Raw genomic sequence first — 27,523 nt, 5'->3', positions numbered from 1 at the left:
ATGTATTTTGGGGTGTAATTTCACATATTCCCATGGCATGTTTGAGCAATATATCATTTAGTGACAACTTTGTGCAAAAAAAAAAAAAAAAAAATTTGTCTCTTTCCCGCAACTTGTGTCTCAATATAAAATATTCCATGGACTCGACATGCCTCTCAGCAAATAGCTTGGGGTGTCTACTTTCCAAAATGGGGTCATTTGGGGGGGTTTTGAACTGTCCTGGCATTTTATGCACAACATTTAGAAGCTTATGTCACACATCACCAACTCTTCTAACCACTTGAAGACAAAGCCCTTTCTGACACTCATTGTTTACATGAAAAAGTTATTTTTTTTTGCAAAAAAATTACTTTGAACCCCCAAACATTATATATTTTTTTAAAGCAAATGCCCTACAGATTAAAATGGTGGGTGTTTCATTTTTTTTTTTTCACACAGTATTTGCGCAGCGATTTTTCAAACGCATTTTTTGGGGAAAAAACACACTTTTTAAAATTTTAATGCACTAAAACACACTATATTGCCCAAATGTTTGATGAAATAAAAAAGATGATCTTAGGCCGAGTACATGGATACCAAACATGACATGCTTTAAAATTGCGCACAAACGTGCAGTGGCAACAAAATAAGTGCATTTTTAAAAGCCTTTAAAAGCCTTTACAGGTTACCACTTTAGATTTACAGAGGAGGTCTACTGCAAAAATTACTGCCCTCGATCTGACCTTCGCGGCGATACCTCACATGCATGGTGCAATTGCTGTTTACGTTTGACGACAGACCGCCGTTTGCGTTCGCCTTAGCGCGAGAGCAGGGGGCGACAGGGGTGCTTTTTTTTTTTTTTTTTTTTTTCTTTATTATTTTTTTGCTTTTTTATCTTATTTTTAAACTGTTCCTTTCATTTTTTTTTTTTTAATCATTTTTATTGTTATCTCGGGGAATGCAAATATCCCCTATGATAGCAATAGGTAGTGACAGGTACTCTTTTTTGAAAAAATTGGGGTCTATTAGACCCTAGATCTCTCCTCTTCCCTCAAAGCATCTGATGACACCAAGATCGGTGTGATAAAATGCTTCCCCAATTTCCCAATGGCGCTATTTACATCCGGCGAAATCTAAGTCATAAAATGATCGTAGCTTCCGGTTTCTTAGGCCATAGAGATGTTTGGAGCCACTCTGGTCTCTGATCAGCTCTATGGTCAGCTGGCTGAATCACCGGCTGCATTCTCAGGTTCCCTGTTGGGACAGGAGAGCCAGAGAAAAACACGGAAGACGGTGTGGGGGGGGGGGCATTCCCTCCCACGGCTTGTAAAAGCAGTCTAGAGGCTAATTAGCCACTAGGATTGCTTTTACATGAAAGCCGACCGCTGGCTGAAAAGAATGATACCAAGATGATACCTAAACCTGCAGGCATCATTCTGGTATAACCATTCAAAGTCGTGAATGGCGTACCTGAAGACAAAAAAATGGTTAACAATGGTTAACAATAAAGCACAGTAAACAGTAAAGTATAAATAATTACATACCTGAAAAACAAACATGATAAAACATAATAACAATAACAATAACAATAAAACATTGCAGAATAGAATACAGTAAAAAAAGAGCAGAACAATAGAGAGAGAGAATAGAGAGAGAGAGAACAATAAAACGACAACTATTTTTTTTTATTTTATATATATATATTTTTTTACACTTTTTTTGTAACTAACTTTTATAACTGTAACCGGTTCCAGGTTCGGGTCTCTCAAAATGCGATGGCATCTTGGGAGACCCTGTGAAAGTGTGCCTAGTCTGTGGAATGCTGTACCCTACGCTAATACTCAACTAGTGCATGGTAGCGTTCAAAACATTCACCAATGCAAAGACCAGGATTGTCAGGACAGGAGGGACAATAATAGCGGGTGTCACGCCTATATCCGCGCTTGCTGCAGACACGACATCTTTTTGGGGGGGTTCGTTGGATAGGGGTACTCGGGAGGACATAAAAATGCCTCTCATGCAGCCGACTGCATTTGGTTGGGGATGTGAATGGGGGAAGTACGGGCGCTGCAGAAGCGGTGTGTTCCCAATTAGGATTGGCGAATGCAGCAGGAAGGGCACTATGGGCATGACGGGCCTGTGTTTGTCTTTTTGGTGGCAGCGGGACACTACTTGTGCTTGCCACCTCACCAGCTTGAACTGCACTTATGGGACTCGCCACGTCACCAAGTGTTACTGCAGCGCTGGTTTGACTACGACCGGGGTGTACTAGGCCGCTGGTGCTTGCCAGTTCAATAAAAAGCTTCCAAAAAAACTGTTAGCGATCGCAGGGATCAGGCCTGACTCTGCAAACGCTGCAGTTATGCGTTTAGTGTTTTGTAAGTGACAGTGATCGATCGATACTGCACTTGGGTGGGCTGGGCTGGGCCGGGCGGAGGGGCAAAACGCAGGTGCTAGCAGGTATCTGGGCTGATCCCGCTAACACTGCGTTTTTGGGAACCCTAAACTGCTGGGGACGCTAGTATAGATCTGATTGGATCAGATATTGATCCGTTCAGATACTATACCACTAAAGGAGGCGTATGCTGCGTGCGTGGGTGTTAGTGGTACTGGCGCTAACCTGACGCTGCCTGGGGCCGGTGCTTGCTAGTTCACCAAAATGCTACCAAAAAAACTGTTAGCGATCGCAGGGATCAGGCCTGACTCTGCGAACGCTGCAGTTATGCGTTTAGTGCCTTGTAAGTGACAGTGATCGATCGATACTGCACTTGGGTGGACTGGGCTGGGCTGGGCCGGGCGGAGGGGCACAACGCAGGTGCTAGCAGGTATCTGGGCTGATCCCGCTAACACTGCGTTTTTGGGAACCCTAAACTGCTGGGGACGCCAGTATAGATCTGATCGGACCAGATATTGATCCGTTCAGATACTATACCACTAAGGGAGGTGTATGGTACGTGCGTGGGTGTCAGTGGTACTGGCGCTAATCTGGCGCAGCCTGGGGCTGGTGCTTGCCAGCTCACCAAAATGCTACCAAAAAAACTGTTAGCGATCGCAGGGATCAGGCCTGACTCTGCGAACGCTGCAGTTATGCGTTTAGTGTTTTGTAAGTGACAGTGATCGATCGATACTGCACTTGGGTGGGCCGGGCGGAGGGACAAAACGCAGGTGCTAGCAGGTATCTGGGCTGATCCCACTAACACTGCGTTTTTGGGAACCCTAAACTGCTGGGGACACTAGTATAGATCTGATCAGATCAGATATTGATCCGTTCAGATACTATACCACTAAGGGAGGCGTATGCTGCGTGCGTGGGTGTTAGCAGTACTGGCGCTAATCTGACGCTGCCTGGGGCGACGCATATCACCGCCGGGCGACCGGGGGGCTAAACCTTTATTCGGTAATAAACGGCGGGTGCCCTGACACTATAAAAAATAAACAAACTAACCAGCGTCACCCGTAACAGTTATACGGTGATCAGTGGTGAAAGGGTTAACTAGGGGGCAATCAAGGGGTTAAAACATTTATTAGATAGTATATGGGGGTCCCTGTCGCTATAAAACGCTGACGGCGAACCTAAATATTTACCTCACTAACTAGCGTCACCAGCGACACTAATACAGCGATCAGAAAAATGATCGCTTAGTGACACTGGTGACAGGGGGTGATCAAGGGGTTAAAACTTTATTAGGGGGGGTTAGGGGGGTATCCTAGACCTACAGGGGGGTAATACTAACTGTCCCAACACTGTAACTGTCACAAACTGACACCAATGCAGTAATCAGAAAAAAAAAAAAAAACTGCTGGTGTCAGTTTGTGACAGGGGGGGGGGTGATTGGGGGGGGATCGGGGGGGGATCGGGGTGTTTTGTATGCCTGGCATGTTCTACTGTGTGTGTGTAGTGTTGTGCACTCACTCACTTGTCTTCTCTCCTCGGGCCGGAACGGAAATTACCGAGCCGAGGAGAGATGACATAATTTCCTTTGCTGCTGTTTAGCATACAGCAGCAAAGGAATGTTCTCATTGGCCGGCGGCGATCGCGAGGGGGGGGCCACGAACGGATGGCCTCCCCCTCATCTCCGATCGCCGTGGGAGAAAAGAGGACCGCCTCGGGCACCGGGGGGGGGTCCGATCACCCGCGGAAGGCAAATCACGTACATGTACGTGATTTTGCCTGTCCGTGCCACCTTGCCGACGTAAATCGGCGTGAGGCGGTCGTCAAGTGGTTAAAGTGGCACTATGTTTAAAAAAAAAATCTATTCAAGTATGTATTCTTAATTTGTTAAAGTCCTATTGCTCTCAGCCTCCTCCAAATTCCAGATTTCCAAACTTTTTTTGTTACTGTGATCCAGCTTCCTGTTAGAGGGTGGCTCCATTCATTCTCCATTGTCCCACTGTATGTAGGAATGTAATCACCCTTTCTTCTCACTTTTGAGATGGACTAGGGACTATGTGATTTATACTGTGCATAGAGCAGTGCACACGACCACAACTAACGTGCACTCCAAAACTCCAAATTCCTTCTGTTTTGCTGCTGTGCTCTGACTTTCTGTTAGCTGGTGGCTATATTCAGTTTCCATCATCCCACTGTATGTAGGAATGCAGCCACCCTCTCCTATTCACTCCAGAGATGTATTAGGGACCATTTACTATCGACTATTGGATCTGTAGGGTGCATAGAGCAGAGCTTTTAACGTACAGTGCTCATTCCAAACAAACTGAAGTGAGGGGGAAATGTGACATTCTAGAGCTCCCTGAGGACATTACAAGGAGGCAAAAAAACACAGTGAGAAACCATCTCAAGAAAAAGGGATCCCAGGGTCATTAAAGAGGTTGTAATCCCTTAGAGCCCTTTCACACTGGGGCGGTTTGCAGGCGCTATTGCGCTAATAATAGTGCCTGCAAATCGACCCGAAAGTGCCGCTGCTTTCATTCCAGTGTGAAAGCCCCGAGGGCTTTCACACTGGAGCGATGCGCTGGCAGGACGGTAAAAAAAGTCCTGCCAGCAGCATCTTCGGAGCGGTGAAGGGGCGGAGTGTATACCGCTCCTTCACCGCTCCTGCCCATTGAAATCAATGGGACAGCGCGCCTATACCACCGGCAAAGCGCCTCTGCAGAGGTGCTTTGCGGTGGTATTTAACCCTTTCTCGGCCGCTAGCGGGGGGGTAAAACCGCATACCGACGGTAAAACGCCGCCCCCGCCCCAGTGTGAAAGGACTCTTACATATACCCAGTGCCGTGACTGGCCGCAGGTGATACATAGAGATGAAACAAATCCTCTTACATACGTTTTATATGTCTATCCGCAATCTTCTCTTCTCTACATCCATTCAAAGTGCTGAATTATAAAGCTTGTCTAAGATGAGAGTTCTGTAAAAAGGGGGCGGAAAGCTCAGTGAGGAGAGCTCTGAGAGCTGATTGAAGGGAAGAGACATGCCCAACTCCACACAGCACACAGGAACAGAGCTGAGGCTGTCAGTCAGCTAGAGCTCCCACCCCTGTCACCTTTTTTCTCTTGGTGTCAGGAAAACTTGTCAGAAGTGATTCACAGACATCCCAAGTCACCCACAAGGTGTGGGAGTCTCCCGCATTTGACTGCGGCTCCCTGACACCTGCGAGTGCCAGGTAATATTCCAGGTGAGCCTGTCACTCAGCCACAGACAGAAGACAACCCAAGCGGCCGCCGCAGCCATATTCCATGCGGCCACGCGGCGGCAGATCCTCATCCATCCCTGATTCCCGGATCATGCCATGGCTGTGACAGACAGAGTGAGTGAGTCGGACTGTGCAACTCAGTCTGCAACTGTCTGCCAGCACCAGTAGTGTGTCTGCAGCCAAGGGAACCCGCTCGGCGACCAGATGTGATGGCGTCCTCGCCAGGGAAGACCAGTCTGTGTGAGGAGGAGGGCTGTAACAAAGTCCCACCTCCGTGATAGACGGAACACTGTTTCAATGCCAGACCATTGAATAATTGTGACGTGTATCATAGGAGGCGGGACTTTGTTACAATGGCCTCCGGGATATTTGAATCAAAGGTCTGTGACAGAGCTCTGTGTGATCAGGCTGCATTTTATTGGCACTGGTAAGGCTGCAATTCATTGGGACTGATCAGGCTGGTAAGGCTGCATTTCATTGGCACTGACCAGGCTGCATTTCATTGGCACTGATCAGGCTGCATTTCATTGGCACTGATCAGGCTGCATTTCATTGGCACTGGTAAGGCTGCATTTCATTGGCACTGATTAGGCCGCATTTCATTGGCACTAGTAAGGCTGCATTCCATTGGCACTGATCAGGCTGCATTTTATGGGCACTGGTAAGGCTGCATTCCATTGGCACTGATCAGGTTGCATTTTATGGGCACTGGTAAGGCTGCATTTCATGGGCACTGATCAGGCTGCATTTCATTGGCACTGGTAAGGCTGCATTCCATGGGCACTAGGGATGAGCCGAACACCCCCCTGTTCGGTTCGCACCAGAACATGCGAACAGGAAAAAAGTTTGTTCGAACATGCGAACACCGTTAAAGTCTATGGGACACGAACATGAATAATCAAAAGTGCTAATTTTCAAGGCTTATATGCAAGTTATTGTCATAAAAAGTGTTTGGGGACCTGGGTCCTGCCCCAGGGGACATGGATCAATGCAAAAAAAAGTTTTAAAAACGGCCGTTTTTTCAGGAGCAGTGATTTTAATAATGCTTAAAGTCAAACAATAAAAGTGTAATATCCCTTTAAATTTCGTACCTGGGGGGTGTCTATAGTGTGCCTGTAAAGGGGCGCATGTTTCCTGTGTTTAGAACAGTCTGACAGCAAAATGACATTTTGAAGGAAAAAACTACCCGCGGCTATTGCATTGCCGACAATACACATAGAAGTTCATTGATAAAAACGGCATGGGAATTCCCCAAAGGGGAACCCCGAACCAAAATTAAAAAAAAAAATGACGTGGGGGTCCCCCTAAATTCCATACCAGGCCCTTCAGGTCTGGTATGGATATTAAGGGGAACCCCGGCCAAAATTTTAAAAAAAAAATGACGTGGGGTTCCCCCTAAAATCCATACCAGACCCTTATCCGAGCACGCAACCTGGCAGGCCGCAGGAAAAGAGGGGGGGACGAGAGTGCGGCCCCCCCTCCCTCCTGAACCGTACCAGGCCACATGCCCTCAACATTGGGAGGGTGCTTTGGGGTAGCCCCCCAAAACACCTTGTCCCCATGTTGATGAGGAGAAGGGCCTCATCCCCACAACCCTGGCCGGTGGTTGTGGGGGTCTGCGGGCGGGGGGCTTATCGGAATCTGGAAGCCCCCTTTAACAAGGTGACCCCCAGATCCCGGCCCCCCCCCTGTGTGAAATGGTAAGGGCCTACCATTTCACGAAAAAAGTGTCAAAAATGTTAAAAATGACAAGAGACAGTTTTTGACAATTCCTTTATTTAAATGCTTCTTCTTTCTTCTATCTTCCTTCATCTTCTGGTTCTTCTGGCTCTTCTGGTTCTTCTGGTTCTTCCTCCGGCGTTCTCGTCCAGCATCTCCTCCGCGGCGTCTTCTGTCTTCTTCTCCTCGGGCCGCTCCGCACCCATGGCATGGGGGGGAGGCTCCCGCTCTTCTCTTCTTCTCTTCTTCTTTTCTTCTTTTCTTCTTTTCTTCTCTTCTTCTCTTCTTCTTCATTTTCTTCTCCGGGCCGCTCCGCAATCCATGCTGGCATGGAGGGAGGCTCCCGCTGTGTGACGGCGCTCCTCGTCTGACAGTTCTTAAATAACGGGGGGGCGGGGCCACCCGGTGACCCCGCCCCCCTCTGACGCACGGTGACTTGACGGGACTTCCCTGTGACGTCACGGGGAATGCCACAGGGAAGTCCCGTCAAGTCACCGTGCGTCAGAGGGGGGCGGGGTCACCGGGTGGCCCCGCCCCCCCGTTATTTAAGAACTGTCAGACGAGGAGCGCCGTCACACAGCGGGAGCCTCCCTCCATGCCAGCATGGATTGCGGAGCGGCCCGGAGAAGAAAATGACGAAGAAGAGAAGAAGAGAAGAAAAGAAGAAAAGAAGAAAAGAAGAAGAGAAGAAGAGAAGAGCGGGAGCCTCCCCCCCATGCCATGGGTGCGGAGCGGCCCGAGGAGAAGAAGACAGAAGACGCCGCGGAGGAGATGCTGGACGAGAACGCCGGAGGAAGAACCAGAAGAACCAGAAGAGCCAGAAGAACCAGAAGATGAAGGAAGATAGAAGAAAGAAGAAGCATTTAAATAAAGGAATTGTCAAAAACTGTCTCTTGTCATTTTTAACATTTTTGACACTTTTTTCGTGAAATGGTAGGGGTACTTATGTACCCCCTTACCATTTCACACAGGGGGGGGCCGGGATCTGGGGGTCACCTTGTTAAAGGGGGCTTCCAGATTCCGATAAGCCCCCCGCCCGCAGACCCCCACAACCACCGGCCAGGGTTGTGGGGATGAGGCCCTTGTCCTCATCAACATGGGGACAAGGTGTTTTGGGGGGCTACCCCAAAGCACCCTCCCAATGTTGAGGGCATGTGGCCTGGTACGGTTCAGGAGGGAGGGGGGGCCGCACTCTTGTCCCCCCCTCTTTTCCTGCGGCCTGCCAGGTTGCGTGCTCGGATAAGGGTCTGGTATTGATTTTTGGGGGGACCCCACGCCGTTTTTTTTTTTTTTTTTTGGCGCGGGGTTCCCCTTAAAATCCATACCAGACCTGAAGGGTCTGGTATGGAATTTAGGGGGAACCCCACGTCATTTTTTTTTTTAAATTTTGGCCGGGGTTCCCCTTAATATCCATACCAGACCTGAAGGGCCTGGTATGGAATTTAGGGGGACCCCCACGTCATTTTTTTTTTTTAATTTTGGTTCGGGGTTCCCCTTTGGGGAATTCCCATGCCGTTTTTATCAATGAACTTCTATGTGTATTGTCGGCAATGCAATAGCCGCGGGTAGTTTTAAATGAGTTTTTTCCTTCAAAATGTCATTTTGCTGTCAGACTGTTCTAAACACAGGAAACATGCGCCCCTTTACAGGCACACTATAGACACCCCCCAGGTACGAAATTTAAAGGGATATTACACTTTTATTGATTGACTTTAAGTATTATTAAAATCACTGCTCCTGAAAAAACGGCCGTTTTTAAAACTTTTTTTTGCATTGATCCATGTCCCCTGGGGCAGGACCCAGGTCTCCAAACACTTTTTATGACAATAACTTGCATATTAGCCTTTAAAATTAGCACTTTTGATTTCTCCCATAGACTTTTAAAGGGTGTTCCGCGGCATTCGAATTTGCCGCGAACACCCCAAATTGTTCGCTGTTCGGTGAACTTGCGAACAGCCAATGTTCGAGTCGAACATGAGTTCGACTCGAACTCGAAGCTCATCCCTAATGGGCACTGATCAGGCTGCATTTCACTGACCACTTCAAAATCACTGGTGGTTAGAGTGTTCCTTTAATATCTCTCAAAAGAAGTAAACCTCTGTATACTGATTCCACTAGACTGGATTTGATCTGCTTTTAGTTGTGTTAAATTGGTGGTGGTGGTGGTGGGGGGGGGGATCAGCGCCACCACCCTGAAATGGGTTTGCCACCTCCCTGCTGATAGCAGAGGAATGAGGCATCAGACAGAAATGACACTTATGCCGCGTACACACGGTCGGACTTTTCGTCTACAAAAGTCCGACAGCCTGTCCGACAGACTTCCTGCGGACTTTCGGCGGACTTGCAGCAGACTTTCTAACGAACGGACTTGCCTACACACGACCACACAAAAGTCCGACGGATTCGTACGTGATGACGTACACCGGACTAAAATAAGGAAGTTCATAGCCAGTAGCCAATAGCTGCCCTAGCATGGGTTTTTGTCCGTCGGACTAGCACACAGACGAGCGGATTTCGGGGTCCGTCGTAGTTACGACGTAAAGATTTGAAGCATGTTTCAAATCTAAAGTCCGTCGGATTTGAGGCTGAAAAAGTCTGCTGAAAGTCCGGAGAAGCCCACACACGATCGGATTACCAGCCAGCTTTAGTCCGTCGGCGTCCGTTGGACTTTTGTAGACGAAAAGTCCGACCGTGTGTACGCGGCATTAGTGCTCTTGGCCTCTTCACACCAGCCGCACACATATCTTGGCATGTGGGCCTTTTACGCCAAACAGCTGCCCTGTGTAAATCACTTACCACGCTGACGGTGCACTCCAAGCACATTAGCCAGTGGTTACTGGAAAGCTCCCGATGCATACCAGAAATCGGGAGCTTTCCGATCATGTAACCGATGTGACAGCCAATCACAGCGGTTACATGACCTGAATGCTTGCCTCTGGGCGCTTAGAACCCTTAAAGGGCTGGGAGGTGGCCAGCAGGAAGGGGTTAATTGAGACATGTACACACCATAGAGCAGGGATATGCAATGAGCAGACCTCCAGCTGTTGCAGAACTACAAGTCCCATGAGGCCTAGCAAGACTCTGACAGCCACAAGCATGACACCCAGAGGCAGAGGCACGATGGGACTTGTAGTTTTGCAACAGCTGGAGGTCTGCTAATTGCATATCCCTGCTATAGAGGGATATGCTTTGTTCATATTTCATGTCAGAGGTTTACAACCACTTTAAGTAGCAGATACGTATGGATGATTTTTTGGAGACAAAATGATGATTGGATGATTTTTTGGAGAAAAAATCTCCTGCAAGGCAATGGCATAATGTGCTAGTATGCATTGCCTATAATCATTATACATCTTCATATATTTTGGCCAAAATGTATTCCGCTTTATGTCTTTAGTAAAAAAAAAAAAATAAATAAATCTCAATAAGTGTATTTTGATTGGTTTGTATGAAAGCTATAGAGACTAAAAACTATGATATACTGTATATACTGGAATTTGTATTTACTTACCGTATTTATCGGCGTATAACACGCACCGGCGTATAACACGCACCCCAATTTAGGAGGGAATTTTAAGGAAAAAAAACTTTTAGGAGGGAAGTTGAAGGGAAAAAAACTTACATTTAAATGCCCATCATTGCAGCCTTCTCAGTGCAGCCTTGTCAGTGCAGCCATGTCAGTGCAGCCATGTCAGTGCAGCCATGTCAGTGCAGCCTTGTCAGTGCAGCCATGCAGCCTCGTCAGTGCAGCCATGTCAGTGCAGCCTTCCCCAGTGCAGCCTTCCCCAGTGCAGCCTTCCCCAGTGCAGCCTCCCCCAGTGCAGCCTTCGATCCCCTGTCTTCAAAATCGCCGACCGCGGCTCTTTCCGGCGGCTCTCTTTCACTTTCGGCTCCACTCGTAGTCCCGAGCGGAGCTATCCGAACCTAGCCGAGTAGGTTCGGATTGCTCCGCTCGGGACTACGAGTGGAGCCGAAAATGAACGAGAGCCGCCAGAAAGAGCCGAGGAACGGCTCTGTGTATTTCGGCGCCGGCGGCGCCATTTTCAAATCGCGGTCGGCGATTTTTGAGTTGTGCAGTTCGGGATCGGCGTATAACACGCACCTGCGACTTTCCCCTGATTTTAAGGGGAAAAAAGTGCGTGTTATACGCCGATAAATACGGTATTTATACAAGTAATGGTGGTAAAGACATATGATTTTAGAATTTTTTTATTTAATATGTTTTGTAGCAGAAACTGAAGAATATTGTTTTTTTTTTTTCAAAATGTTTGGTCTTTTCTCGTTTATATAATAAAAAATAAAAACCCCAGAGGTGATCAAATACCACCAAAAGAAAGCTCTATTTGTGTGTAATTTTTTAAATAAATTTAGCTTGCATACAGTGTTGCATGATCGCACAATTACCAGTTAACCACTTAAGAACTGGAAGGATTTGCCCCCTTAATGACCAGGCCATTTTTTGCGATATGGCACTGGGTCGTTTTTCCTGACAATTGCGCGATCGTGCGACGTTGTACCCAAATAAAATTGACGTCCTTTTTTCCCCACAAACAGAGCTTTCTTTTGATGGTATTTAATCACCTCTACGGTTTTTATTTTTTACGCTATAAACAAACAAAGAGCAACAATTTTGAAAAAGAAAAACATTTTTTTTTGCTTTTTACTATAATACCTATCCAAAAAAAAATATATAAAAAAACAAATTTATTCATCAATTCAGGTCGATATATATTCTTCTACATATTTTTGGTAAAAAAAAATCGCAATAGGCGTATATTGATTGGTTTGCGCAAACTAAAATAACAAACATATTATAATTACCTGCTCTGTGCAGTTGGTTTTGCACAGAGCAGCCTGGATCCTCCTCTATTCGGGTCCCTGGCTGGAGCTCCAGGCCTCTCCATCCTGTTGAGTGCCCCCACAGCAAGCAGCTTACTAGTAAATCTCCGAAATGGGACACAGGTGGCAAAAACTGAACCAACAGGGGTTGCCCTATCCAAAATAAAAAAAAAAAGTTTTAACTATAGTTCTACTTTAAAGATGATCACTGTTGGATCCAAAAGAATTGGCAAATGTGGGGGACACGGCAGTGACAGGTACTTGGGACACAGCATTGCTGAAGGACAGCACAGAAGGAGATAGGTGTACATAGATCCCAACTGTCCCTGATTTGGAGCAATGTCCCTCTGTCCCTCATTTCTCCTCATTTTGGTCTGATCTATATAGTTGTATATAAAATGCACTTTTTATCTATCAAAAAGTGTTTTCCAGCACTAAACCTTTCATCTGATTTCTAAATTGCTGCATTTGTAAATTCCAAAAGCCAATACAAAGGAATCGTGGTGGTAAAAAAGCATTTGTGGGTTTAACCAATCTTGTTTTTTTGTACAATTCTCCTTTAAGGGGGCGTGGCAGGGGGTGTGTCCTATGCCTGCATACTTTTGCCGATAGGTGTCCCTCATTCCCATCTCAAAATGTTGGGAGGTATGGATTGTACCCCATTATTCTTGCACCTCTGCTGTGCCTACTTGCAGATTACGACAGTCACCCCCACCACTTCTGTTTTAATAATGGATCCTGTTGTTATTTGGATCTAACATGCAGAACAAAAACAGCTTGTCGTTATCTGCCCAGCCCAAGTTGGCCGTGTTCCTGGCATCATGTGGCAGAATGCACTAACAAACTAACCATTCCATGTTTGTCATCAACATATGTCTTTATTATAATGATCACAGAGTACATAAGCGGGCTGGTCAGGAGCTGAGTGAGAGCAGAGCCCGTTCAGGGACACAGCGTGCTTTCTCTACCACGCAGTATGACGTACCAATCCACATACAGCCAAACGCCTCTGTCACCGTCACCACGGCAACATGCGCCTGCTAACACCGGAAGTACCTCTGCGGGCGAGTTCCGCTTCCTGCGGAGCGCTGAGTGCTGGCGCTCTAGGACGGTTCGATGGTTGGAGTTCGATGTGGGAGAAGATATGGAGGCTGGCACCTCGGTAAGTCACATTATTAATGATGGTGTGGTCGGGAAGGTGCTTCACATATGCACAGGGCTCGTACTGTGGCTGCTCATCTACTTATACCGCCCGGCTGAGCTGTGTTTACATGGACTCGTGCTTGCTGTGTACCTTCCAGTGTGTAGAAGTGTCACTGCAGAGGGAGAGGCTTCCTCAAGCTGCTGTTTGTGTGTCCTCTCAATGCATGTGGAACTAGTGGAGAGGAAGGTTTTGTATTTCCAGTACTGAACACTAATGTACCATGGTTGGGAATGTCCAGAAACGAAGCCACGTTGTATGTATTCTCATGTTATTGGGTGGGGGTCGCACACATTTCTTTTTAAGCTTTCTAGGGGATAGTTTACACTTGGGAAGATTTGGGCCACATTTTTACTACTGTTATTTGCCCACCCTACAATGCTTTGTGACAAAAATGATCCCCCTCCATTGTTTGGCAGGAAGTACAGCTCACATATCCTGATCCATTTAAAGTGGATGTCTACCCATAACAACTTGTAGCAAGGGACATACATTCCACATTAACCAGTTGCTGACCGCCCTATAGCACATTTACTGCTACAGGGTGGCAGCTGTGCGCCCAATTATATATGTGTGTGTATGTATGTGTGATTCATGCTCCCAAACCGGGAGCGCACGCCCAGGGGTGCCGTGATTCGATTCATCACGATCTGTTACCAGATCCAGGCCAATGATTTTTGGACTGTTTGGTTTTGGCGAATCGTGGAACAGCATGTGCCTGTGTGTACAAAACACAGGCACAGGAAATGATGTCGTCTGCTCCTTCTCTCCCTTTTCGGTTCCAGCGTGAGAAGTGAGAGCATCATACTGTGAGTTACAAGCACTACACTGACACTAATCACATAGGCACCATTAACTCCTTTACATCCATGTCAGTGTCATTGGTACAGTGTGCAGGTTTTTTTTTTTTTTCTTCTGATCACTGTATTAGGCTGGATTCACACTATCTTTGCATGCAGCTCACAGCAGGGGTCCGGTGCATCCCCATTCATCGTTTCAGGTCTGATTTCAGCCCAAATTTTTTTTAGAGAAGGTGGTCAAAATCTCCTGCTATTGCAAACTGGATGCGGGGGAACCACGCAATAGTGTGAACCCAGCTTATGCTGCGGATTTCTCGTCGGACTGAACTCCAAAGGACTTTTCAACGGAGTTCCAGCGAAACGGACTTGCCTACACACGATCCCACCAAAGTCCAATCGTTTCGAATGTGATGACGTACGACCAGACCAGAATAAGGAAGTTCATAGCCAATAGCTGCCCTTGCGTCTTTTTTGTCCGTCGGACTAGCATACAGACAAACGTATTTTTCGATTGGAATCGAGTCCGTCGGAAAGATTTGAAACTTGTTCTATTTCTAAGGTCCGTCAGATTTTTAGACAGAAAAGGTCCGATAAAGCCCACACACAATCAAATTGTCCGACGGATTTGTTCCGTCGGACCTTTGATGTCGAAAAGTCCGGTCGTGTGTACACGGCATTTGTGTCAATCCTAGATAGCGTCAGTTTACCCGCCACATAGAAAGGTGAGGGTGAGTGCTGCGCTATCCAAGAGAGATGAAAAAAGTTGCTGCTAAAGGTAACAGTATAAAGTAAATGCTAAGGTATAAATAGGAAGCTGCCAACAGCAAAATGATATATATTGTGGTAGTAGTAAAGACCACTGTAAAGTCATCCCAACTGAATGCGCAAGTGCTATTACCCTAACGGGCTGTGCAAACACAATCTATGTGCAAAATACTGCAATAAATAAATTCTATCTGTAAACGTTCAGTATAAATAAATCTACTCGTGTAAATATTGATGGATAAATGCGTGTACAAAATATAACAAATAAGCTTAAGACCCACAATATAATAATTTGTGCAAAAGGATATAAATCAATGTGCAAACACAGTCATATATAAAGCTTCCTGTGTAAACGTGCAAAAAACGCATAAAAAGTGCATAGTGATATGTGACATAGATACTCCAATCACATCGCAATCAAATGGTGTCACAGCAATAGATAAATCAAATAAAGTCTGACAATATAAAAAAGTCCAAACAACATGCAACTGTGTGCATAAGTGAAAAAACAAGCACAGGATACAATGTTGTAATATCTTCTTAAAAAAACAATAAAGAAGTCCAATGTGCTCAAAACAAATGAAGTGAAGTGCCTGAAGTGAGACAAGTGTGTATCCTCTTCGTTCATGAATCACACAAAAGTAAGCAGTGTCCCCTTACCTAGCGGTAATGGGAAAACCGCAAAGAAGCAAATACTGGTGGATGTTGTCTTTACTGCGGGTCCTATCTCTATCTCTGTCTTTGTGCCTCGGTATAGGTGAAACCGGTAATAAAGGACAAAGGGGTGCCAGATAGTGTAGTATGTTTAAGCAGGATTAAGCTTTATTAAAAAACATCAAGGTGTACTCACATTTCAACATAAAAAACAGTGTCTATCTCCTACGAGCGGCAGCTCGTTAACCTTGATCAGTGTAGAGTGCCTATTCCGTCCCTACGCGTGACGTCACCGATCACGTGACTTCATCAGATGAAGAGGCCTACAAGATTCTGAGCATGTCAGATGAGTAGAAGAGAACAAGACCTGGACAGCTGCACACCGGAATGGATAAATCCGTCTTTTATTCAAAATATAGGATCATGGGGTACACAAAACACGACTGTGGGGTGGTACAAGAATAGCTGACGCGTTTCGCACTTACACCAAGTGCTTACTCATAGCTCATGTCAGATGAGTGATGGGGAGGCCTCACTGTCAGAATCGGGCTCAGTATACGAACCTGTAGAGAGCAGTGGTGCTCAGACGATGGAGTAGTGGTCCCTGCTAAGGTCAGGCATACCTTACCCCGTGCCCAGGTTGCTGAGGTGCTACAATTGCATGATGATTCTCGTATGCAGCATAGTGCTAGTACTAAAGCTGCTCTAACTTTTGGTGAACTGGCGAGCACCAGAGGCCTAGTACATCCTGATCTTTTACATACCAGTGCTGCATAATCATATGGTGACGCAGCGAGTCTTATAAGTGCAGTCTAATCTGTTGTGGTGGCTAGCACAAGTTGGTGTCCCGCAGCCACGAAGAATTCGAACACAGGCCCATAGTGCCCTTCCTGATGTGCTTACAAATCCTGATTGGCAGCCCAGAGATTCTACAACCCCCGTACGTTCCCCATTCAACCCGGAATTGAGGTGGAAACAGCAAACTTAACTCCCCTTGATTTTTTTTTTTGAGCTGTTTTTCTCTGAAAATCTGCATCACACGATTGTGGAAATATATCGTGGCCAACCCAAATTCATTCCTTGCCAAATAATTTGAATGGAAATGTATTACAGTTTCCGGATTTCAAACTTTTTTTTGGGCCTAACCCTCAACATGGGCATTACTTAAAAGGAATGAGCTTTAGTCATATTGGTCAACAGACCCGATTCATCATATGCCCGTGTTTTCTGCTGCCATGGCCAGGGGGAAATACTAGAATATAATGGGATTTATGCATTTTAACAATGAACTCTGTCGTCCTCAGGGTGACCCTGGATATGATTGGCTCCACAAAATTCGGCCCCTTGCAAATCACTTCCATCAAAAAATTGCAGACTTGTATATGCCCCAACAAGATGTACAGTATGCGTAGATGAGTCCCTCAATAATAATTTTTGGCTGCCTTGCATTCAAACAGTTTCTCCCCAGCAAGCGTGCTAAATATGGAGTCAAAATGTATAAGCTCTAGGAGTGTGCAGCAGGGTATGCATGTAATAGATGTACAAGGGAAAAGATAGTCAGTCAGTCAGTCAGTCAGTCAGTCAGTCAGTCAGTCATGTGGGGCCCCCCCCAAAGACAAGACTACATGGGGAGCAGTGGCAAGATTGTTTGGGACTTAGTGTCTCCCTTGTTCTGTAAAGGATACTACTTGTATGTGTACAATTTTTATACAAGTGTGCCACTTTTTAGACATAATTTTGAATTTGAAATTTGTTCAGTGTGTGCTGTAAATTGCATTCAGCATTGCTCCTGCTTCTCCTTGCTGGAGGCTGCCATTTTTGCTGAAGCCCAGAGCCCCTGAACAGGAGTAAATCATAAAGCAGAACTAAACTCTCATCGATTTTTAACAGTTTCATAAACGGTTACATTCCTGGAAAGCTGGGGTTGCTGTCACCTTTTGCTTGTATCCTCAACCAAACTGTCAAATGGCTGGTAGGGTAACTAGCCTAGCTCTGAGGAAGGGGGTGCACCCCCAAAATGCATCAGCTCCACATCCCTGGGATGTAATTGGAGTACGTACGTTTGCACTGCATGGCATCTTGTGGTTCATTGGCTTTTACCAGTTGCTACTTTGTGAGTTCATTTGTAGCAGTTTTATATCACTAAATAAATGTTTTCGGTAATGCACTAGGTCAGGGCTTGACAAATTTGCTTTGAATCTAGGAGCCAGTTCAAAAAGTTAGGAGCCAGTTTTTTTTTTTTTTTTTTGAGTGGTATGGATTGTCAGCTCCCGGGGTAAGGCCAGTAATTTTCGTCCCCTAACTCACAACGGAGCACCCAGTCAATAACTCCAATGTAACACTGTTACATCAGGGTTATGGGCTGGCCAGAAAGAGTAAGGCTGGCAACAGATGGCACTGGGTGGCACTGGTTGGTGGCACTGCTTTGAAACGGACAGATGGCAGGTGGCACTGGTTGGCACGTGGCACTGGTTTGGAACTGAGATGGCACTGGCAGGTGGCGCTGGCTGGCACAGATTGGCAGCGGCATTGGCAGGTGACACTGGTTTGGAACTGGCAGGTGGCACTTTTGGCACGTGGCACTGGTTGGCGGTGGCAGGGGGCACTGGTTGGCACTGGCAGGTGGCACCGATTGGCACTGGCAGGTTTCACACGCAGAGTGTAACTGTGTGTGCAACTGACAAGTAACAGAGGAGCTGTCAGAATTGAGCTTAATGTCGGGGTGGGCAGGGCCCAGCAGCTATCAAACACCAGCCAATGATTGAGCTGCTTAAGAAAAGGGGCGTGACCACATACACGTAATGGCCCGCCCAGATCCCATTGGCTGGTGTTTGAAAGCTGCTGGGTCCCGTCCACCCACGACATCAAGTTCAATTCTGGTCTCTCATCAGTTTCACACACTCAGTGGCTCCGGCAAGTGCCATGTGTGGAGGAGGAACGGCAGTCAATGTTAAATATCATAGCACTGCATGTCTGGGGCATCGGGAGTTGCAGTGAGTGGGCTGGTGGCAGCCAAGGCGCCAGGGTGCAGTTTCTGGTCGCCCTGGGGTTTGTCCAGCCCTGCACTAAGTGCGTGCACCTTCTTGTCTGTTTGTTTTTGTAGCTTTACTTTGGATTACCCCATCTGAGGTGGGCTGCATCCGCCTAGCATTTGGGATTGCTGTTGCTCATCTTGCATCTAACCACAGAGGACCTCAAAGTACTGGAAGTGACTGGTGTCATAACTGATCACATGTGCAGCACCATAGCAGTTGCAGATCAAACATAAGCAGCTTCCTTGGCTGTAAAGAATAGGAGATTTAATTCCACTTTAAGGCTGTCAGCAGATTACCCTCTACAAATTCAGCAGTGCCTAACAATAGAGTAACTGAGAGTGTGCAGAGCAGGGTGAGACCGTGTATTTCTGGATTTTAAACAGTATAGGCACTTATTTTTAATATTTTGCATAGCTATACCTGCATAAGGGGCCAGCTTTAGGTGATCTAGCAGAGCTTAATTTTCTGACTAAAGTTCCATGTGAATCCAAGAGAATAGGCAATGCATACAGAGCAACAATGCAACAGAGCAGGACTTTAGGGATCAAAACGGGCAGTGAGTAGGGAATAATGCCTCCTCTCTGCCTGTCAGACTCTCTGTGAGAAACAGTTGACTGCGGATCACTCAGGGTGCAAGGTGAGTGTTAAAAGAGAGGTTCAGGATTAAAAAAAAGCAAACGATCATACTCACCTAGGTGGGTGCAGCTTCTGTCCCCTGCTGCCTCTAAGACCAAGAACTGAGCGATCAAAGACCACTGACCGCTCAGTTCTAGGTATTCAGTCTGCACAGAGCTGGTGACTCAGTCACCAACTTTCTGCTCTGCCCTCCAGCACTGACCGGAGCACTGGGCTTTGGAGGGCAAGGGAGCATCTGGCTCTTAATATCAGTGGCTCGCTGAGTTAGGTGCCATTCAGGCATCTGGATAAATCCTGACATGAAAGTCGGGATCTCCCCAGAGCCTAGACCTGCTCAGTGATGTCAGCTGACAGCAGACTTTAGCCTGCTGCCAGCTGAATACGGTTCAAAGCAGTGCAGAACTAAGTGCAATCCTGTGACCCACAGAAGTAGCACCAAAAGAGCTTTGACCCTACTTCCACTTTAATGAACCCTAACTGTTTTTGCAATTACAAGCATTTGGGAAAAAAAATGAATTTAACTTCCTGCAGTCTTGCCTAGTTGAACAGAATCTTCTCCTGTACTGAAATTTCTTACTCTGATTTTGCTGCAAACAGTGAGGTTTCTCAAGGCTCACAGGCACCAGCGTGTGCTGCAGTGCTTTCCTTTTTTTCCCCAGTTGTATGTTTTTTTTTTTTTTTTTTTTTTTTTTTTGTGTGTGCTTACTGGGGTTGGACAATTAAGATACAAATGGCAACTGCCCCAAACTATAACTGGCCTTAAAAGCAAAGAGCATTTATAACAGTGACACATGTCAAACAAAAACAAAGAAAAATTCCCAGCTCAACTTGCCAGCCTGCAAGAAACTAAATTGTCCTATCTGACAGTTCACATTAAAACCAGGGGTTTAGTTTGCCACATTTGCAAATACATGCGTAAGCTTCAGAGGCCACAACAAGTCATCTCAGTATTATCTGCAGTCCTAACTGTATACATTTTGAGAGCCTCCATAGCATTGTCCTGCTGAGATCCTTTTCTATTTTGCCACCACTCGGGTCCCAAACTGCCATGCTCTTGGGAGCACAGTGCACGTCATTTGCCTAGGCGTGTAACAAGCTTGGGGGGGGTGCAGTGCCAAAACCTGTTCAATACAAAAAAAAAAAAATATGGAGAAAGGAGGTAAGTTTTCCAGGATGACGATCTGCTTTATTATACATACACCCAATAAGCCATAATATTATGACCAGTGACAGTTAAAGTGTATAATGTTGATTATCTTATTGGAGCGGCATCTAAAAGTAGGTGGGATAAATTTATCAGCAAGTAAACATGCTGTGCATAAAGTAGAAAAAATGGACAAGTGTACGGATTTGTAATGGCTAGACGACTAGGTCAGGGCAACTTCAAAACTGCAGCTTTTGTGGGATGTTCCTGGTCTGCAATGGTCAGGACCTACCAAAATGGTCTAAGAAAGAAAAAGGCTACCCATGGAGCTAATGGCTCCTCCTGCTGCTGCTTCTGTGTCCTGTGAATGCAGGGGGAGAGGAAGGAGCCACTAGAGACGGGCACATCGCCGGATCGAGTAAAGACTTGGGTAAGTACTTAGGAGAGGGTGAGTGATACAAATATTGAGACATTTTTTATCTTAATGCAGGGAATGCATTAAGGTAAAAAATGTATTGTCTTTACATCCACTTTAATAATAGCATCCAATGCCAGCAGTTTCTAAAAGGAGCAAAGAGGTATAGACTGCAGAGACAGAGAGACCTAATTTTGCCCCTGTACAAATCATTATTAATACCTCCTTTTTAGAATATGCAGTTCAGTTTTGGGCACCAGTTCACAAAAAGGATATGAGGGAACTGGAGAAAGTGCAGAAAAGGGCAACCAAACTGATAAGAGACATGGAGGAGCTCAGCTATGAGGAAAGATTAGAGGAACTGAATGTATTCCCTCTTGAGAAGAGGAGATTAAAGTGGAGTTCCAGGCAAAAATTGAACTCAGAGAACGTAAGCACACACCAACCTAGCCCCCCACCTCATTTCTGGATATATATTTTTTTTCTTATTTTTGCCGGGACTTCCGTCTCAGGGCGCTGCGGCGAAATATGTCACTTCCACTGTGTTTTTTTTTTTTTTTTTTGCCCTCCTGTCGAAGACGGGACCATTCAGAAAGCGGTGCGTGAGTCGTGCATGCGCAGTAGGAAACAGGCTGTGAAGCCGCGGGGCTGTTTCCCTTAGTAAGGATGCCGACATCGTTGGCTCCCTAGACAGGTAAGTGTTCTTTATATTAAAAGTCAGCAGCTATAGTATTTGTAGCTGCTGACTTTACATTTTTTTTTTTTTTTTTTTTTTTTTCACCCAGGCTGGAACTCCTCTTTAAGAGGGGATATGAGCCACGTGTATAAATACATAAGGGGTCCATATAGCGAACTTGGTGTTGGGTTATTCACTTTCAGGTCATCAGAGAGGACAAGGGGGCACTCTTTACGTCTGGAGGAAAGGAGATTTAACCTCTAAATGCAGAAAGGCTTCTTCACAGTAAGAGTTATGACAATGTGGAATAAACTCCCTAAAGAAGTAGTTCTGGCCAGCTCAGTAGATTGTTTAAAAAGAGCCTGGATTCTTTCCTTAAATCACAAAGAATAATGAATGTTTACAGGTAATAACACCAGGAGTAGTTTAATCCAGGGAATATCCAATTGCCTCCTGGGGTATCAAGAAGGATTACCCCCAAACAACCCCCCCGCTGGAGAAAATTTGGATCATGCTCTTTTGGAGTTTTTTGCCTTCCTCTGGATCAACTGTGGGTATAGGTTAATGTGTGTGGTTTGTTTTTTTTTTTTTTTTTTTTTTCCTTCTATTGGTTGAACTAAGCCATAAAAAAAGCCATAAAAGGAAAAAAAAGTCACTTTTTCTACTTCAGCGCAATTTTAAAGCTGCAGAGCAGTGCGATTTGCACCTGCGACTTCATTTAACAGAAGTCTGTGCAAGTCGCAATGAAATCCCAAAAATTAGTGCAGGAACCTATTTCAGAGTCGCTGCGGCTTGAGTTGCAACAGTTTGAACGGCAATGGGGTGCAACCTGTCATGTGTTTTTTGAACTGTCAAATTGCATTACATTACACCAGTGTGAACCAGGGCTTATACAGTGTTTTGTTTTTTTTGCTAGAATTGTTATTGTACAGAGGTACTAAAATATAAAACGTCAGCTGTTTTTCAGTTAATTTTAAAGTAATCAAAATGTTTTAAACCCTGTAAATTGAAAGTGTTCATACATAATTATAATATATATATATATATATATTTTTTTTTTCCAGGAAGCTGCTTTTTCAGCATTGAAACGTCCAGCTGAAGATTTTGAAGATGCGGAAGGGAAAAGGTTTTGCCCCATTAACCCTGACATTATTAAAAAAGAAATAAAAGAGGATGATGATGAGGCAGGCAGCGGTGAAGAAGCATGGCTGAGCAGCTTTGGATTATACAGTGATGACGCAACTCAGTCAAGTAACCATTCAAATGCTGCCGATATCAGCACGAATTCCTTTGCAGAAGGTGTTTTTGATTCCAGCACAGAATTGCACTATCCAGTAAATGATAATTCATCATTTTTTAATGTAGAAAAACCATTTCAGCCTTCAGCTGAGCTTGTGCCCCCACAGTGTTTTGGCACCAGGAAGTTAAGGTTTCAGAGTGCGTGGTACACAGACTTCCCATGGCTTCATTACAACCCTCAGCTAAAAGGTGTTCTTTGTTTTACCTGTGGAAAAGCAGAAACTATGGGTCTCCTGGGTTCCACAAGAAGGAGAGATTCTGTGTTTACAGCTGTAGGATTCTCTAACTGGAAAAAGGCCCGGGACAAATTTGGATCCCATCAAAAGTCTAAGAGCCATGAGTTTGCAACCTGGAAATTGATGCACGCTTTACAGCATCAGAAAAGGGAAGCTGCTCTGGAACAGCAAAGGAAAGTTAGACAGGCCATTCCAGCCATTTGTCTGAACAAACTCATCGCTGCCGTTCGATTTTTGATCCATCGAGGCCACACATTCCAAAACCATGAATCAATTGAAGAGAGTTTGTTTGAGCTTCTAAAGTTCTTGGGTCAGGATAATGAGATGTTCAGATATTGGCTCATGACGAATCAGAATTTCACTAGTCCAGAAATTCAGCATGAAATAATCAGCCTAATGAGCCAGGAAATTATAGGTGTAATTGCAAAAGATGTCAACCAAGGCTCAATGTACTACTCTGTAATTGTAGATTGCATTCAGAATTCCGATTCGAATCAGCTGAGTCTTTCCTTGCGTTACTTGGATTCTGAGATGCATCCACAAGAAGAATTTATTGGGTTTGTAGACCCAATGGAGGAAACTGGAACATCTGCTGCAAACCTCATCTTAGATCTTCTTGACCGATATTCATTGCCAATTGATCTTTTAAGAGGAATTGCATTTGAGGGATCATCGTCCTCCCTTTGCTATATGGAATCCCGTGTCCTAATGAAACAGAAACAGCCCTTAGCCATGTTTGTACATTGTGGAACTCCTTGCAGCAGTTCTTTGGCAAGAGATTGTAGCCACGCTAGTCCAATTTTGCAGCAAGCATTGTATTCTGTAAATGATCTGTGCAAGTTATTCAGCCAAATGCCCAAATTCAGATTTTTACTTGCAGAGGTGTCCCCGAGTCCTGTCTGTCAAACTCGCTACTTATGTTCTTCCAAATGGTGTGTTAATCTACAAGTAGTTAATACTGTTATTCAGCACTATGGCTTAATCATAGAAGGGCTCAGGGAGATGCAAACGCACCCTGGGGTTTCTGGGGTCAGAGCTCACGCATTGTTGAGAGAATTTATTGAAGGGAACACTCTTGTAAGTTTGTTCATCACAAGGTCACTGATGGAGTCTCTGAACATTCTGAATTCAAATCTGGATGAACAAAGCAGACTTATGTCAAGCTCCCTTAAGAAAGTAAGACTGGTAAAAGAAATTTTGGTTAGGTTACGTCAAGAAGCATCAGTGCTGGATTTCCTTAGACAAGCAGAAGATTTTGTTACTAAGCTTAATATTTTACCAGTTTCCATTCCCCAAAAGAGACAGCTAAATCCTCAGAATACTGACACTGAAGATCAAGCTCCGATACCAAAAGAGGATTTTTTCAGAGATGAGTATTTTAAATTACTTGATGCTGTCATCTCTCAACTCGATAACAGGTTCCTTCAACAAGGTTTTATTGATTACTGTCATCTGGAGGATGTGCTTCTGTGCGCTGGAAAAGGGGAATCTGACACTGTTATTGGAGAAAAGCTGGGAATCCTCTCTAAATACCCAGAGTTTAATGTTCGAATGTTAAAGATACAGTTGGAAATGTTTGCTCACAAAAACAGCTATACTTCTTTGTCTGAAGCTGTTAGCCTTTACAAGTCTGTTAGTCCTGAAGTGAAGGAGTTTTTCAGTGAGTTGGGTAAATTTCTGAAACTCTTGCTGATAATTCCTGTAAGCACATCTGAGAGCGACCAGGTCTGTTGTACTTTCCAGAGACTCAAAACTTTGCTGGAGTTTACGACAGTGGAGACACGGTCAAATCATGTAGCTCTATGCTATGTAAATGAGACTAGGTTAGACAGCCTGTGTATAGACTCTATTGCACATAATTTTGTGCATGGCTTTTGAACACTTGGGTTTGCCATAATAATCAAGTGTTTTTCAGAACAGACATATCTGCCTGACCAGCTTTTAGTATGCCACTTCCAATATGTTTATATAATGCAACTACAAAAGAAGAATGAACCAACCAAGGTATCAACAAATTGTAAATAAAAAAGATATATCATTTTGTGCTGCTCATTTCACAGAACTGAAGCCTTTGAGATTTCCTTATGAGTTGTACACAAACATCCATTTTATTTTGACGTTTCTCCATTTCATTTGTGCTCTTCTTTGTCACATAATTCTTCATTATTTTGAGAATTGTAATTTTACAATTTTAAAGGTGGGAGAGTACTGTGTAACAGACTTACTAGCAAGTATAAAAGTTGTGATTTAAACAAAACAAAACAAAAAAGTGGTGCCAGTGTAACTCTGTAAATTTTTTTTTTTTTTTTTTTTGTTGAATTTGTCAAACACAAATATGCCTTTCTAAGAAATAATGGGAGTGATTTACTAAATGAAAATTTGGTTTTGATTCCTTCTTCTTGTACACCATGTTTTTAATTTAATGTTTTTATTGTTGGGATGAAGGGATTTGGGGTTATTTGTTCCAGCTTTTACCTGCACCCAGCCAGCTCTGGCTTTTTAAAAATGTAATTATTTATTTGCTGACTTAACCTCTCGCCGACCGTATACTGTGTGTATATATATACGGTGGCAAGGTGGGTCTTCTGCACAGGTTTGCGTACCTAGTACGCGATCCTGCAGTTTTGGTTCTGGGGCACGCACGCGCACCGCCGGCGGCCTGCTCCCACTATGGTTAGACGCAGCGGGAGCTGATTGGCGGGTACGACAGACTTGATTTCCCCTGGCACCCGCCGATGCTTCGGTACACAGGCAGAACGGTGGTCTGTCACTACAGAAGTTATAGATCCTGTGTCTCTGCTAAGCAGGGGCACCGATCTATATCTTCTCCTAATACAAGCGCCTCCCCCACAGTAGTAAAGCACTGGTCAGGAACACATTTAACTTTGGTCGCCCTTGATGTTAACCCCTTTCTAGCCAGTGTCAGTACAGTGACAGTGCATATTTTTTTGCATTGATAACTGTATTCGTGTCACTGGTCCCCAAAGGGTGTCAGTGTCTTGACTGTTTGCCACAATATCGCAGTCCCACTGTAAGTCGCTGATCGCCCCCATTCCTAGTAAAAAAAACATTAAAAAAATCCCATAGTTTATAGACGCTATAACTTTTGCGCAAACCAATCAGTATACCCTTATTGGGATTTTTTTTACCAAAAACATGTAGCAGAATGCATATTGGCCTAAATGGATGAAGAAATTAGATTTTTTTTTTTTCAATATTTTTTTATTGGATATGTTTCATAGCAAAAAAAAAAACAAACATTTTTTACAATTGTTTTTTTTTTTTGTTATAACGCAAAAACTCAAAACCGCAGAGGTGATCAAATGCCAAAAAAAAGCTCTATTTGTGGGGAAAAAAAAAAAATGACATTTTGTTTATGTACAGCATTGCACGACCATCGATTGTCAGTTAATATAATGCAGTGCCGTATCACAAAAATTGGCCTGGTGGTAAAGGGGAAGTCAAGTGGGTAAAGACCACTTATGCTGAGACTTTGGACATTAAACCACACCTGGAAAAATTTCACTGGGAACTAGTAGCTGGCATGTTTAGTTAGAAGCCAGCAAAATACAGTCAGCCCCTTTTGGTGGTCATTAAAAACAGAAAAAGCCTGCTAATATTTGTCTTGTGTTCAGACATTCAGCCATACGTATGCTTATGTGGTACAGATTTACACCTTACTAACCTTCACACGCAGGACACTAGACTACTGACACAGTCACAAGCGCACTCAAACACAAACCAGTGTTCTCAGAAACTGTAAATAGCCGGGTGGGCAAAATCATGCTCAATGGTATACATTTTCGGATATTTTATAACAAAAGAATAATTTGACAAACGCCTTTAAATTTAAGTAATGGTGTTCACTCTATTTTTTATAACCTCGGAACTACTTAATTTTTGCATATGTAGACACACTTGCGGAGATGGTAGTCATCAATAGGGAAAGTCAGATAGCTGGACAGAGCCAACAGGTGAAAAGAGCAAGCAAGCCAGGCAACAGAGTAAGAGCGCTAGAGAGAAAGTTTGAGACCATTCAGAATGAAAGTCAGATTGAGCTTAAACTTCATTTCCTCTCACCCCCCCCCCCCCTCTCTCCCTGAGGTTAATTTTTTGGGTATCCCAGGAGCCTTTCGCATAGAGGAACATCATCCTCGCCTGTACAATTTGCAGAGGAAAAGAGCAAATTGGAACAACCAAAAGTTAGCAAAGGTCCACTTTAAGAGACCACCAGAAAGAGCTAAAGAGCGTGAGAATCAAGATCAGGAGCGCATTAAAAAAAAAACTGAAGTTGGGTATGACTGGACTTTCTATACTGTATGTGCAGTACATCGCTAACATCTCCAGATTGGAGGAATAATTAAAGAAGTTTACAGTGTTACTAATGTATACGCCACAAAGACATAGAAGTAACAGGGTTAGGGGTTAGCTGGCAGTGTATGGGGGACAGACGTGCCCTTTTGGGCCTCTGTG

The 27,523-nt window shown here is 44.7% G+C and overlaps 1 protein-coding gene across 1 annotated transcript; it reads left to right on the top strand.

Moving 5' to 3' along the window:
- Positions 1-13,165: 13,165 nt before the first annotated feature.
- Positions 13,166-25,578, top strand: LOC141118162 (uncharacterized). Its single transcript, XM_073610897.1, has 2 exons — positions 13,166-13,351; positions 22,580-25,578. The coding sequence occupies exons 1-2, from the start codon at positions 13,166-13,168 to the stop codon at positions 24,926-24,928; spliced, it is 2,535 nt and encodes an 844-aa protein (XP_073466998.1). The 3' UTR covers positions 24,929-25,578.
- The last annotated feature ends 1,945 nt before the right edge of the window (positions 25,579-27,523 follow it).

This window comes from Aquarana catesbeiana, linkage group LG01, assembly GCF_042186555.1.
Source record: "Aquarana catesbeiana isolate 2022-GZ linkage group LG01, ASM4218655v1, whole genome shotgun sequence".
In the NCBI taxonomy this organism is placed as follows: Eukaryota; Metazoa; Chordata; class Amphibia; order Anura; family Ranidae; genus Aquarana; species Aquarana catesbeiana.
The sequence above is the reverse complement of the archived record's forward strand: the minus strand, read 5'-3'. Positions and strand labels throughout refer to the sequence as shown.

Excerpts from the sequence above, each read along its gene's own strand:
- LOC141118162 (XM_073610897.1), top strand. The coding sequence starts at position 13,166 with ATGACGTACCAATCCACATACAGCCAAACGCCTCTGTCACCGTCACCA. Across the intron at positions 13,352-22,579 it reads ATATGGAGGCTGGCACCTCG|GAAGCTGCTTTTTCAGCATT; the intron begins GTAAGTCACATT and ends TTTTTTTTCCAG.